At 43.4% G+C, this 15,230-nt stretch overlaps 1 protein-coding gene across 4 annotated transcripts in view; it reads left to right on the top strand.

Moving 5' to 3' along the window:
- The first annotated feature begins 11,458 nt into the window (after positions 1-11,458).
- BMP2K (BMP2 inducible kinase) overlaps positions 11,459-15,230 on the top strand; it is a 50,352-nt gene continuing 46,580 nt past the window's right edge. For all 4 annotated transcript variants that reach the window (XM_032109020.1, XM_032109023.1, XM_032109021.1 and 1 more), the window contains exon 1: positions 11,459-11,854. In XM_032109020.1, coding sequence (XP_031964911.1) covers positions 11,707-11,854 — 148 coding nt within the window. In that variant the 5' untranslated portion in view covers positions 11,459-11,706. The remainder of the gene's footprint in view (positions 11,855-15,230) is intronic.

A 15,230-nucleotide genomic window follows, 5' to 3' on the forward strand; every position in this document is an offset into this window, starting at 1 on the left:
AAGACAAGCTATTGTTGAGCTAAGTGATAAAGGTCATGGAGTTTCAGGATAAGAATGGCTTGAGCCCAACCTCCCCTGAAAAGCCAAAAAAAAAAAAAAAAAAAAAAAAAGAAGAAGAAGTGATTCATTACAGATATTTACTCTGGGAGTTGCAATGATCAACAGTGAAATTCCCACTGTGTCCTGCAACAATAAGATAATTATATATGCCACCCGGAGAGGGAAAGCCTAAGAAATGATAATGCCAAGTTGAATCTGCCACCTTAAGCCTGTTCTTTTGTGCATTAGTGAGTCTTTAATAACATGACATATTGTTTCTCCTCTAGAATATACTGGGCAATTTATTCTACACTCTTAGATATGCTGTGGGTTCTGTACTTCAAAGAACATCAAGCCGTTCTTTATCTACTTCACCAGTGACAGCCAAGTTTATATCCTGCTTTTAATGATGCTGCACATGCATTTTTTCAGAGACAAAAAGCACGTTTGGGGAAGAACTGCGGAGCACAGCTCAGCAGAAGATTCATGCTCACATCAGATGGGGCATTGTGGTGGTTGTTTATCAGGCTGGTACTCTTTGTAGTAGCATTTTTGTCTCCTCATAGGCTTTAGCTGAAGGATGCCAGCTAAAGACCATTTGCTGCTAACGCTATGTTAGATGCTGAGTTCTCCCCCTTCTGTCCCAGGGTCACAGGGAGGGTGGGACGGGCACGCACCATCAGACTCACCGGGATGGATGGGTGCAGCACGTGCTCTGGCATCTCGGTCATCACTGCAGTTCCATCTCCTCTGGTGACTCTCAGAATGCCCAGCTGAGCATTTGTGTATCGAGTATGTCGATACCTGCACATAAATGCGGTCATCAGAGCTGACAAGGCACACCAGAGGATAAGCTGAGCCCCAGAAAGGGTCTAAGCTGATGCAGAAGGATACACTTGCTCTCCTTTCTGTGCCCAGATGATGGTAAGGAATGCAAACTCCATCTTGGTGCTGCGGTAAAAGCCTACGATGAAATTTGTGGGCAAACAGTGCAACCCCTCTAAGGTTCCTGTCACTGGTTAGCAGTGACAGTGTTTCTGACTCCCAAAACCACATTTACGGGCTTGTTTGCCACCCAGTTGTGCAACTTAACCTTATTTCAGATGAGCAATGATTTCACTTGATAACAACGTAGCTGTGAACCCCAGACACAGTTGCAGAGAAACAGAAGAAAATACGTGCTGCACTTAACTGTCTTCCATCATTTTCCGGCATGCAGGGTTTCAGTGTCTGCTGCTACTAACTTCTGCCCTAAATACGCACACCTGTTCCCGCAGATATGGAAATATTAAAGTTCATGACTTGTTCTTCCCTTTCTCAAAGAGCTGAGTTGGTATCATTGCACACAGGGCAAGTTAGCTCCTCAGACCAAATTTTGTACTACACAAGAGTTACACAGCACTAAAAGAAATAATTTATTTCCTCTCCTCTGGAAGAAGAGGCAACTTGCAAATCTCTGTACCGATATGTAAAATGTACAGAACAACCCACATTAGTCATTTAGGCTTCGTAAATGGGTTCTGCAAGAATAAAGGCCTGGATCCCATTTTGTAGACTACTCAGAAACATAGCATGAAGCTGTGACTTTAGCCACACAGTTGTTAAATTAAGTGCATCATAATGTGGTAGACATTTTCTGGTAGACAGAGGTGCCTTCTGTAGCAGGCCTATGCTAAGATAATCTAGGCTCTGTATTCTTCCATGCCTTAAAGCATTCTGTGTGCAAGGCAGTGTGTTCACAAATGCAAGCAGAATCTTCTCAGAAGCAGTTAAGGCTGGCAGAAGCCCATCTCGAGATTTTGGTACTTTATCTAAGGAATTATGTATTCCCAGCTGAATAAACATGAGAGGAAGAGATATTTAAGCATAGATGCTACTGTCAGTAAGCACCCCTTGGTGATGGAAACAAGCAGGAGGAAATGTAGGAAGGTTCTGCTTTCTTAGGTCACAGCCAGTGTTTTTCATTTCCAGATAACTCCAGAGTTATCCACACAAAAGTGTCTGGCTTCATAATGACAGTGAGGCTTGAAAACGCTTTTGGAAATGACACTTACTGAATCAATGAATTCAAATTAAATGAAGCACAACTGAGACAATTTTTCTAAATTTTCAAACTGTATCAAACATGAGAAAGCTAAGAAAACAATAGCATTACTTCCCCCAACAGAAGACAACAGGTTTTGCTTTTAAATAAATGGACTGGGTTTCTTTTAAAAAAATGTTTACATCTTAATATTGCTTAAAAATTCTAGCACACACAGATATGTGCTCTGGAGACAGAGGAGCTGTTTAGGTAAACCACAGTATTTACATAACGATATCAAAATATATCGCTGCGTGAAGTATAATTTGGTAACTGACACTGACTCATCCAGGCTTTGGACATGCACCACACCAGATGCTAAAAACGAAAAAGTAAACAATAGATATCAAAATAATGAAAACACTTTTTCTATCACCTGGAATGAAGCACTAAATTTAATACTGCACTTTAATGACTGAATAATTAATGAAGCTGCTTGAGGTAATGGCGAGTCTTCTTGTTATCCAAGTAGATGTCTCTTTTGCATCTACCTGAGCTATTAAGCTCCATGACCTTAGTGGCAAAGGGTTCTACAGGTTAGTCCAGTATTACATACATAGATAAAATTGTTCCTATGTATATTTATGTCTATCTGCTGTTGCATAGTTATATTTTTTTCCCAGAGGCAGTTTAAATTGTTTGCTTTTGGGCTTAATTAGCCATATTTTTTTTCTTTTTTTGATACAAATACAGAGCACACTAAATAAGTAATTCTATCTTATTCATGTTTTATATACCAATACCAGGGTCATGGCCTTATCAACATTGTCCAGTCCAGTCTTTACCAGATTTCCTCCTCTAGCCTTTTAGTGGAGTTTCATATAGTAGTGCTAACAGATAGTAGCTTAGCAGATAAGGCTGCCTTAGGTCTGAAAGTGGCACTTGGCTGATTTATTTTCTAAACAGTTGAGTCTGATACAGGAGAGGATAGCAACAAATAAACATGAGTGCCCTGCTACCCTCCAGGGATACCCACAGCACACAGGGAGCAGGGAGAAATGATCTCTTTGATCACAGATGAAATACTTGAGCAACAGTTTGAATAAAGACTCTGCCTTGATTGATTTAATTAGACCAGTTTAGAAACTGCTTGAGCAGTGTGCACACTGCAGTGATTTAATTAAACTCACGTCTGAACTGGTCCTGCTATGCTGGAGTGAACTTGAGCCCCCAGAATTTAATCACTACAGGCAGTGGCAAAGGTTTGCGATATCAGCTGACGCGTGCTGCGTTTTCGTCACTGCTTTATCTTACTGCCAAACCCGGACTTAGCACGGTGCACAGCTGGGCTGTCCCTAAAATCTTGCCCTTGCTCTACCAAATCTTGAGCAATTTTCTCCTCACCCCCTGTCCATGCTGATGCCTCTCTGGTGGTGCACATGGATTGGGAGGTCTGCAGGAATCGCTCATGAATGATGAATCCCTCACCCTGAACAGCCAGGCCTGCTGGGTGCAGTCTCAAGTGCTCCTGCCTTTTTGGTTCTTTCTGCCCTTGTTAGCAACAACCACATTTACCTGGGCAGTGCTCAGGTTTTGTTCATGGCTCATTGGATTGCTTCTTCTCTCAAGGACACTGCAAGTCTGAATTCATCACCCTTCACAAAGACTGTAAGCATTACTATTACTTGTGACAGATCTGTTTAAACAGCAGTGACCACGCGTAGGCATTTTTTAGAGACTAATCAAAGGCTAGAAGGAAGTGATAGGCCAGGATCCTGTAGAGAAATTGTTATTGCAATTGCAAACTGAGAAAAAAACCAGGAAAAAATGCAGAAAGGATCTTTTTAAAACTGATTACACAATTTTATAGGCATTGGAAAGCCAGTGCATGCTCTGAGAAAAAATGTACGTCTTGAAGGCTTGTCAGATTGTTTCAATCATCTTTCAACTTTCCAGCCAATTTAAAAAGTGAACCTGGAAAACATTTTACACTCTTGCTGGGTTTAGCTCACAGTCCCTTTTTCCAAATATATCCTGTCACAAATCTTGATTTATGGCCCTATGCATGTCCTTCTGCCACACAAGTAGTTTTTTCTTTTACTGTTAAATCTAGTTTTCATGTGTTTTGTAAGCTAAGCTATACTACTTTATTGACTTTGCAACAAACTTGAAATGATGTCCTCAGTAAAGTCCACATTATAGCAGCTTGAAGGCCCACTCCAATCAAGCACAGATGAACAGGAGAGTAAAAGAAAGCAGCCAGCACATTGTGGGCTGGAACCATTGATTCCAAAGTTCTTAACATCTCTGTTACAGGTCACATCAAGTTCCACTGAGTCAGTTTCCTTGTCATGAATGCATATGTATAAATACTGAGTTCAGATGAATCTACTCAGCTCCACTATGTGTATCTACAATTGAACTTCAACCTCTGAATACTTATCTATTTAGCCTTTAAAAAGAATCAATAAAACATTGAAAAATTTAGAGCTTCCACCACCTTTTTGCTAGGGATACTGCATTTAATGAGTTTTCTTCTATTGATTCCTTACACTCTAATTACAGGAAAGGTTTTCTCATCACCTAGTTTAAATTTTCTCTCCTGCAGATTAAGACAAATTATTCCTGTCTTCCTAGTAGTAAATATGGAGAAACAACAACCAGCTTCTCGTACATAAACAGCCCTTACATCAAAGGAAATTAACAGACATCCAACATAGTTCTTCCCCTAAAAATCATCTCTTATCCGGGACAGAAAATTATTCCTATCTCATGCCCAAGACTCACCTATGCCATTTAATATGCACTTGGGCAGCAGAGCATGGAATGACAGTCACCAGGGTATGCAATAGCCTTGCCTCCATTGTTCGCATTGTGGAACAATGGACGGCTGTTGCAGGAAAGGCTACTGCAAAATCATGAACAATTATTACAGTACTTCTGTATCCACTTAGATCTGGCAGAAATTTGCAGCAATTCTCTTTTCTCCATCTTTCCCACCAATTCTGCTGTGCCATGTAACTTCCAATGACACTAGACAAAATTCTTCCCTTTCCTTAGGCTGGATGCAAATGCCATTGTCTGAACAACTCGCAGAAGTCTTAATGATTTCTTTAACCAAACAAAAATTAAGAGTTCATACCTCCATAGTACTTCAAATGTACTCTCAGCTGACAACTTGTGAATGGAAATAACCTGTCTGCAAAATTAAACAATTTATAAGCAATTTATAACTGTATTTATAAGTGGGCTTTTAAAGGTAGGAGTCAGCCAGCAATGACATCTGTAGTCAGTGTGGTTTAATGAGCAGCAGCACACGAAGTGTTCACCTGTGACCCAAAACACATTCTTTCTTTCCAGGCTCTTGGTTCCAGAGAGCTTTTTCCCCTCTCTGGAAGCTTGTAAGACTATATCAAGAACTATGTATTTTTAGGATATGGACTAATGACCAGGGATATTACTGCAGTTCTCTAGGACTCACAAAATACACGGAGGGGGGAAAAAGGCCATTGCTCATTTTATAAAACAATTCACCACAGTAAAATTCACTTCTGCAAATAGGGTAAAATAAAAAGATTAGAAATAAAATTATTCTTGAACCTCAGTGCCTGCGGCTCTTCCAAGACTTCACTGCTACAAGCAATTTTGGGATGCATCAATGCCTCTGGGAGTTTTCAGTGACACTTGTATACTTTTTATGAAGTAATGCATTTAGTTCTCAAAAGTACTTAAACAAAGGATGCCACAGTCTAATCTGTATGCTGCTGGAATTAGGATACTATTCAGGCTGATCACTTGTGCCTGACCTTCACCTTTTGTCCTTTTTATCTCAAAAGCAGCTGTAGAAGCAGCAAACGGTATTAGCGTTGGAACTTGGGCATTTTAGTTTTCTTGTAACAAAGTTTAGCTTTCAGGGAGGAAACACTCTGCCACCAGCCAGATCTCTGTGTGCTGTCAGCAGGCCCTTCATAAAGCGCCTACCGCTATTAGGAATTGCTGAGAAAGGCCACGTCACATGTGTAACTTTTTCAAGGAAGAGAACCACTTTGCAAGACTTACTCATTAAGTAAGTTGGGAGAGCAGCCTTCCTTAAAAAGGCTGCACAGAGCACACTGCATATCTATAAAATAAACTCCTCAGACGTTTTTAGGACTGCAAAAGTAAGTAGTTGCAGCAAGGCAGAGATCAGGCCTTGCTTCTAAGAAAGAATGAAAGCAACTAGACTGCTGGTGAGCTGGGAATGACCGGGAACCTGGACAATGGAAGGCAGGGAAGAGCTCAACTGCAAGAGGCCAAATACAGGGATCTCAGAACGCTCTTACAGAGAGAGCAGGAACATGTTACCCTATCAAATGAAGTCAGAGACCTGGTCATCAGCACAAACACAGGAGACCGTTCTGTTCCAGAAAGGAAACAGACTATTATTAATGTAAAGCAATTTACCAGGTCAGATGCAAACAATTCTGAGCCCGTAACAAGCTCTTTCCAACTACTTTCCCTTGGATTTCTACCAAGCACATGTGCCTTTATAAGCACATGTGCCTTTATGTTTTCCTCACGTTGCCTTGCTGTGTTGAACTGGCCAAGGGTTGTCATCTCAACAAGGAATTTATATTTTGTTTGGTCCCAACGCTGGCTGCAGTACAAATGACCGAATCTCATGTTGCACTAAAAGACTCTTGACCTCAGGATCAATGAGAGCTGCGCTGGGTGTCACCAAAGCTGATGTCAGCTATTTGCACCTTGAATTTTCACTAGCTGGCTCCTCAGTTTGTTTCCATTTTGAAGTTGGAAATCAGCAACTTAGTTGCTTTCCACGGCTCCATTTGTTTCTTTCCTGATTAGAAGAGATGATAGAAACTGAAAAGGATGAAAATTTGGCTGTGTTCACAAGGTCACCACAGAGCCTCCAGGGCTGCTCAGACCTTCCGAACCGGAGCAGCCTTCACAGGATGCACTTGTTTTCTGGCTGATTTGTGCCACCCCTCTGCTCCAAGTGATTCCAGTTTTTTACTTTGTTTTTTATTCCCCCCACGTCAACATATTTTCCATGCCAAGATGTTTCACAACATACCAAACTCTTTCTGCAATTTTGTATATATAATTAAGCAAAGCAAAAGCGCCTTTCATTACTACTCCTGCCTTTGAGATGTGGAGCTGGGATATGACTTCATCCTAGAAAAAATGCAAACCCGAACCCAAACCAGTTGTCTCCTGGGGTTTTCTTAGCTTTTAGCTCATCATAAACATTTTGTGTGGTTTCAGTAATCGTGCCTAAACCAGACCGCATCAGGGTCAGCAGTCCAAAACTAAGACACAGGATTTACTGAGATAGAAAGATTGTGCAGCCACTTAAATGTGTAAAATGATGTTTCTCACGGCTGTCAAGGGACCAGAAGCAAAACAGGCAACAATGAAGTGATAAGAGGGGAAAATGAAGTACAAGAGCTTATTGGGCAAACCCACTCTCTGACAGTGCTTTGTTCACACCGACTGAATTATTACAAAATAGAAAATAACCCACATACTCAGTTAAGACAAAAAAATCAATTTAGTGCAGTAATTGCTGAACACTTGAGAGCCTCTATTACCAATTTCTTTCAAAGTTCTAATACAAAAAGAACATATTTCTATAAAGTTAGAATTTATTTTGTTTCTAACACTCAGTTTGAGTAACTGGAATGAAAACAGTTTATTCAGAAGCAGCAAGAGACACTTCCAAAACAACACCCACATAAAGGAAGTTTTCTACTTCTCTTTTGCCTTAATACATACTTTCTGTAAGGGACTTTAAACATTTTTGCAGGAAGTTGCTTTATCCTCATGGGATTGATTTAAAACCAATTTATGTATTGTACAGAGGAAAGAGTTATGAGTAGGGAGAGATGTGAGGAAAGAAATGCTTGATGAACGGTAATCAAGGTGCCGGCATTTGAACTATTCAGCAGTTTAAAGACGATTAAACCATCACGTTTCACACTCCAAGTGCACATGAAATATCTGGTGTTTCATGTCCAAGCAGTGTTCTCAGCTAGAGCTTTCCTCCGTAACTCTTTAAAGGTTTTACAGCGGTGTAGCTAAACACTGCACTGATTTTATAGATGAGAACGTTCTTCATACATGGAGGTGAGTCAGTCTACTCAAAGCTCTCTTACTCTGCTCCCAGGGGCAGGACACCTGTCTGAGTTCTGAGGTGAGGCAGGTGCTCAAGGCTGCCTGTGGGCCAGGAGTCAGGCGGAACCCAGATTTCCAGTGCTCACAAATAAAGTCATGGATAAACTCTCTGACACCAGCAGCGGCTCTCACAGTCTGGACATGGAGAACAACACAGTTACTGCTGTATTAAAAACCCCTCTAGACATGCTCTTGTGACACTAGCTGGGACAGAACCTTCAAGATGTGTGCTATGTGCTGAACAGAGCCAGGAAGTGGATCATTTATATGCCATATAGATCTGCCATTACACAACTATTTGAGAAGCAGGAACATATCCGCATTTTAGACCCCAAGCAATAAAAGGAAGGAAGAAGCAAAATGTTCCAATATTGTGATGGAGACATACACAGCAGGTGACTGAGACTTTGTTTTCATGCAGTGAAAGTTCAGTGTTGGCTCCACTATCATATTGTTGGGGTTTGGTTTTTTGTTTTTCTTTTTTTTTTTTTTTTAATGAAAGCTGAGTATCTCCTATGATTTCATGATTCATCAAGTTGAAGGTTTAAGAAAAAAAATATTACATAGGCCATCATCCCCACCCCGAATGATCACCGATATTCTGGCCTCGGTGCAGCCTCTGCATTATGATTCCCCATTTTCTCTACCTTTGTAGCGGATCTCTCCTCACTTCAGGATTTGTATTTCTGATTTTCTTTTCTTTGTCACCAGATTTTTCTTCAGACCATCTACTGTTTTACATCAATCAGAAAATAACTGCTTGTGAGTACTTTCAAGGTATTAAAATTCGTTTTGTTTTTTAAGTAGTGCAAACACCTTTCTGATCTGTTTGTCACACTGCCAAGCATGTGTTGCATTAAATAGGTGAGGTTTGCTGCACACTTTGCAGCTGCAGGAGACCAAAGCATCCCTGCTCTGCCTGAACCAAAGGAAAGCAAGGTTTACTTTGGGTTTCACACCTTCAGTGAAAGACAGCTCACAACTCTTCCTTTCTGGAAATTAATATAGCTTCCAGAAATGTCAAAATGTTGTTCTGCCCAGGGGAGGATTTAAATCAAAGAGAGGGGGCTTATTCACATACTTAAAGTTAGCACTCAGTTACCTGCTTGGAGGGTCAGGCCTGTGTTTTTAAGTGAGTTGTCAAAATCCTCTCTATTATCAAACTTCCTTGACCTACACTTAAATAAAAGGGACTCCTTAACATGAAGACATGCTGGCATCTCACAAGAAAAGGCTATTTGGTGCTGAGACTGAGGTGAAATGTGCTGTGGAACACTGTAAGGGAGCAGTGGCATGGCTCCTGGAGATTCCTGACAGGAGACCAGCCAGCCCTGCAGCCACTACATGCTCACAAGTGCAGCTCAGTGTGCACCACGGACACACGTATTTTCCAGCTATGCCCAGCAGCTGACCTCTGTGCTCTCCAGGATGCCAAGACAGAGATTAGCAGCGTTAATCCCAGCGTAACAAGAGGGCTTATTTTGTCCGGCCTATAAATAACTCCAGCGATAATTCAACCTCTTACTTTAAAAAGAACAAGAACACGTGGGTGGGGATGGGGACCCCAAAGCCAAAAACACCTTACCAGGTAACCTAAAAGCCAGTCATACTCTCAAAGTCACAGTGGCTTTTAGCAAACACATTATTTTTACTGAGGACCAGCAAAATCATAGCAGTCAGTGGCACTAAACATACATGCTCTTAACCTAGCTGCATTTTTTCTCAAAGATATCACTAAATATCTAAGAGGCATAGGCATATCTCACTGTAGGAATGCCCTCATTAACACAACGCTGCTGCTCGTGTCGTCCCTCTCACAAAACTCTGTTCCTTTCATCTGCACTGAAAATACCTTTCTCTCCCAAGGAAAACTGCAAATTAATCTCTGTATGCTGTTGAAAAACTGATGTGCTGTTACTGAAAGGATAGCAGCGACTTCAGAAAGAGGACTGCTCATGCAAACAGCTTATCAGTGCTTTGCATATGTGACAGGTTGTCCCTTCAATACAGAAACATTATCATTTTCTCACCGACTAAGAGTGCGGCAATATGATTAAGTTGAAACTAATTTAGTTACTGAAACATCATCCCAAAGATTTGCACTTTGGACCTCTCCAAAGTTTTTACTGAACCAATGGGTGTAAGTGATATCCATCCAAAACCTACGTGTTCAGTGGGAAAGGCTGTGTTGTTAAACTACCACTGTCAATGCCAAAAATCCAGCTTTGTTCATTCTGATGAGTGACTGATAGAAGCTGATAGAACTTACCAGTTTTGGTCTTATTGTACGTTTTCATTTGGTAAGGAGAAAAAACAACACACAAGTACCACATTTCTTATTTGCATGGGGGGACTCCCAGGGTGTGAAACCAGCCTGTGTTCGCAAATTCCCTGATTTGTTTTGTCGATGTCTATAGGGAAACTATACCTGGTCAGTACACTTCAACAGTGGGGAAATGTACATTTTAAATTTCATTGCTGATGGTTTCCTGTCCAGATCCATCCTTTTACCCCTTCTTTTCAGTCAGTTACCTTCAAACCTCGGCATAAAGTGTACGTGGAGACACACCACTGAAATTCATACTTGTCATCAACGCTTTTCACGCATACTTTCCAGAAGAATAGATTTTTAGGTTAGGTTTGTGAGGGACCTCTGGAGATCATCCAGTCCAACCCCCCTGCCAAGGCACGGTCACCTCGAGCAGGTGACACAGGAAGCATCCAGGTGAGTTTGGAATGCCTCGAGAGAAGGAGACTCCACCATCACCCTGGCGTTTCCTTTCTGGAAGCACTCCACAGACCCAAGAGGCTCCATAGCCCTCGGCGCGCAGAGCCATTTTTACCACCGCGATCATTACCACACCGTCTCCACACCGCATTGCTCCCCGCAGACTCCTTTCCGAGGGCCCCTCTCGCTCCGAGCTAGGTCGGTGAAGCACGATCGGCGCCGTGAGGGCGGCGATAAGCCAGGCTGGGGGGCGGGCTGCGGTGTGTGCGTCCCGCCGGGCGCCTCCCCCTCAGCGCCTCCCGCCATTTCCCCTCAGGGCGCGCGCGGCGCCCCAAGCGCGGGAAACCACGGGGGGGGCCCCGTGAGGGAGGGGCGGGGGGGCGGTCTCGCGCCCCGCCTCGCTCCCGCGGCACGTGCCGGGCCGGCCGCACTTCCGGCCGGGCGAGAGCCTCTGCGAAGGGCGGGGCCGCGCTTGCGCCGTGAGGCCGCGCGCCGGCGGGGCGGCTGCTCCCGGCACAGCGCGCGGCGTCCCCTCAGCCTCCCCGGCCGCCGGGGGCTGCGGCTGCTCCGTCCTCCTCCTCCTTCTCCTTCTTCCTCCTCCTTCTTCCTCCTCCTCCTCCCCTTCAGGAGCCGGCAGCGGGCGACGAGAAGCGGTTGCTGCGGCCGGCATGTGAAGCGGGGCACTCCCTCGCCGCCGCTTGCCTCCCGTTCCTCCCCGGTTCTTCCTGGGGCTCCGCTCGCCATGAAGAAGTTTTCTCGCATGCCCAAGTCCGAGGGGAGCGGCGGCGGCGGCGGGACGGCGTGCGGTGGCTCCGGGAGCGGCGTGGCCCTGGGCAGGGCGCTGGCGGTGGGGCGGTACCAGGTGACCCCCGAGGAGCCGCTGGCCGAAGGTAAGAACGGGCCGGGGGCGGCGGGGACGGGCCGGAGCTGGGCCCTCCCGGCCCCGCGGAGCCGCTCACCCGCGGGGAGCCGGTTGCGGGGCTTTGGGCTGTGCTGCTTCGGCCGCTGCCCGGGCCAGTGGCTCGTTAGGGCGCTCGGAGTTCCCCGCCTCGCTGCCCTGGGTAAATGAGGTGCGATGAGGTGTCACCGGCGCCGCTGTCAGCCTGTGTCAGGCTTTTGCCAGCTGCTCCGGAAGAAAAAAAACCCCAACGAAACAAAAATCATGGTCTGCCTTGGGGTAAGGCAGCAGATTGGTGTCACGGTCACGAGTGGAGGTGCAGTGCTGGCAGCTTGTGCTGTAGAGCGTCCCCCCTCGCTGCAGGATCCTCGACTTGTGCTTCTTGTGGTGAACTTGCACTTTGTGTCGTCGGACTTCCACTGGGACCGAAGGAAGAATTGTGTGAATTTTTGTAGCCGTAGGATTGGCTGGACTTTCTTAGTTGTACTGCTTCACTAGGTGCTGGCATGGGACACCATCAAAACAGCCATTTTTGAGTTTTGCTTTGTGTGTGTGAAACAGTGTGGTGTTCATCTCCCAGAGCTGGTAACTGGTGTGATGTGTAAAGTGTTATTCACTTCCCAGGTCACTGAGCTTAGTGCTAGCCTCTATATTTCATAGTTACTGAATATTTGCAATACACTGGTTTGGATGTTGTGGGTAAAATAATTCGTCTCCGTCACTTTTGTCTGTCACTTACGCTTAGACTATGTGTAAATATATTTATGCATAAATATATTAGTAAACTTTCACTGATTATGTGCGTTCCTTGGGGGAGATTTAAGATGTGGTTTTAACAAGTGCATGCAGATAACATTACTAATTGGAGTTGGAACATACAAGTGGCACTTGCATTTTCCTTTCTGTCTGGAAACGATTTTTATAGAAAAGTGGATTTGGTGCTCAGTATTTAGAATGCAGTATTTTGTATTTGGGGCGTGAAGACGGTGTCAGGGATTAGCGAACTTCATACCTGTTTGCCTAAAGTCTGAATGGTTCTTGCTGAGAACTACTTCCAAGTCATTATGGTCTGACAGAAGGTCGTTTCTTGGCAGGGCTGGTGGTAGGCTAGAGACTTAAAAGAAAAAAAAAAAAAAAGACAATAAGATCTTGGACAAATTGGGGAGGTAACACAGAAAACGTATGTAGGGGAAAGGAGAGAAATTGTGTAGTGCTTTTTTCGACCTAACACATCATTAAAAGTTTTCTATTAATGTCCTGTGTTAAGAGTCACTAGAGATGATGTTTTTTTTTCCTTTCTGTAGCTGGCAGAAACAAATTGATAGCCCTTAAGGGCTCGGGGGCAGGGGAAGTCCACATTTTAACATGTGACTGTTGTTTGAATTAGCTTCCTACTTTTGAGTCTGAAAGAAGTTTTCTACCGCTGTTTTTCTTCAGCTTTTGTGTGGTCTCTTAAATATGGATGCTTAGGACGAGAACTGATAAGGGTTGGGGCAGTTCAAATCTGCTGCATCTTGAGAAAAGTCTCCAAACCACCACTAGAGCGGGTCAGCAGGGAGGACCCAAAGGGGCCTGAAGGATAAGAAAATAACAGGTGGCACAACTGCAGGGTTGGGGAAGTAGGGACGTGAGGGAGGACGGGCCAGTCTCTCACAGTTCCTCTGCCTGTCGGGGAGCAGCTGGGCTGTAGCAGGGTGTGTGCATGGAGCAGGTGTGTGCCCCGTGCTGCCGGGGGGAACGGCACTGTGGCTGAGTGCCCAAGTGGCACTTGGGTGCTCCTAACTGACACAAGGGTTAATGGATCAAGAGATAGATTTTTATCCAGGAATAACTTGTTGACAATCGATCCCTTGCCTCAGTAACAATTAATAGTAATAATTGTGTGTTACTGCTGTTATCTTAGTCATATTGCTAGCTGTAATTAATGCTGAACACTTTACAAATTCCCTGCTTAATAATCTTCCTCTTGCAAGGGGAGAGGAGAAAACTTTTTTTTTCCTATCCTCTTTGCACAAGGATTGGAAATTTCTTTCCAATTTTACTGAGGGTCTTAAACTTGTCAGGTGGTTCCTATTACTCAGTGCTGATGAAATAGCATTTAAGATGCTGATATCCAAGTTAGTGCTTATGTTATGAAGCATTAATGATACGTTAAGTTAATGAATCTAATGAACCTAACAAATCTATTTAAGAGGAGATATCCAGTGTTCTGTTAGCAGTGCTGGGGTATATTGTATTTTTATTAGCTATTAGAATGAATAGCATTATATGTCTGTTTTATGCAAGCAGTTTAACCCCCACTCTCTTTCCAGATTTTGCTCTGAGTAGTCTTAGGAAGGCAGCTCCTGGCTTTTTAGAGGATTGAGGCTCCTGGTAACTAGAGGAGAGGCGGCAGTGATGTCAAAAAGGTTGTAATGACCTTCCTGGGCTGCAGTGATGGACCTTTGGGTAGGTTTCCCATGTTGATACAGGTGTTGTCCTCAAGATACTTTTCTGTTGTCCGTGACAAAATGGTTTTATTGCAGTGTTCTAAAGGCACAAGTGTGGAGCATTATAATCCAGTTGTTTTAAATAAAGTATAATGCCATCTAAAGGAAATGCATCCTTTTGACTAAAGAAGGTATAGAGTTGAAGAGCTGTAGTTACTAGGCTGTTAGATGGTTTATTTTGTTCTAAATATGGCTATTCTGTGGTGTCTTCTTTGCCTTGACCTAGTGGTCAGTATGCTGTTGGATGGAGTTACATGTTTTTACTTTTTATTTCTCAGAGATGGGGGGAAAAAGCAGTTAATTTGGTTTAAGGTTTGATGTAGAAAATGAATTCCTGTCTATTTTGAGGGCAAGGTAGAAATATGTGGAATAAATGACTGATACAGAGTAAAAGCCTTGTTTTTCTGTCTTTTTGTTGAACCAGAGTATTTGCAATGCAGCTGAAGTTTGGAAAGTGAGATCTAATAAGAGTATGGGGAGTTCTCTGTTGAAACTTACAGATGGTGCATGGGCAACTCCATATTGAAAAAGACTTTACAGTTCAGAAATTGCAGCAAACTGGAAGTGGCCAAGTATGAAACATCCTTTTAAATTGATCTCAAATATCAATACAGTTTATGTTATGAAGAGTGAAAAGGAAAGTGAAAATTAGCAAGTTCCCAAAATATTTTTGTCTTACATGGGGAGGAGATTAAAAAAAGTTGTGGCTTGACACATTGATATACTTAGTTGTTTGCCTTGACTTAGACTTCAGTAAGTCCTTTTTGCTTAAGAACTGCAGTAAAAGTGATTTTTCTGCATACTCTAACGGTAGGCATTGGGAGATGGTCATTTGTCTTACTGTTTCGATTGCTTGGCAGGGCTTGAGATGTTTAAACT

Source organism: Corvus moneduloides, chromosome 5 (assembly GCF_009650955.1).
Source record: "Corvus moneduloides isolate bCorMon1 chromosome 5, bCorMon1.pri, whole genome shotgun sequence".
Taxonomy (NCBI): Eukaryota; Metazoa; Chordata; class Aves; order Passeriformes; family Corvidae; genus Corvus; species Corvus moneduloides.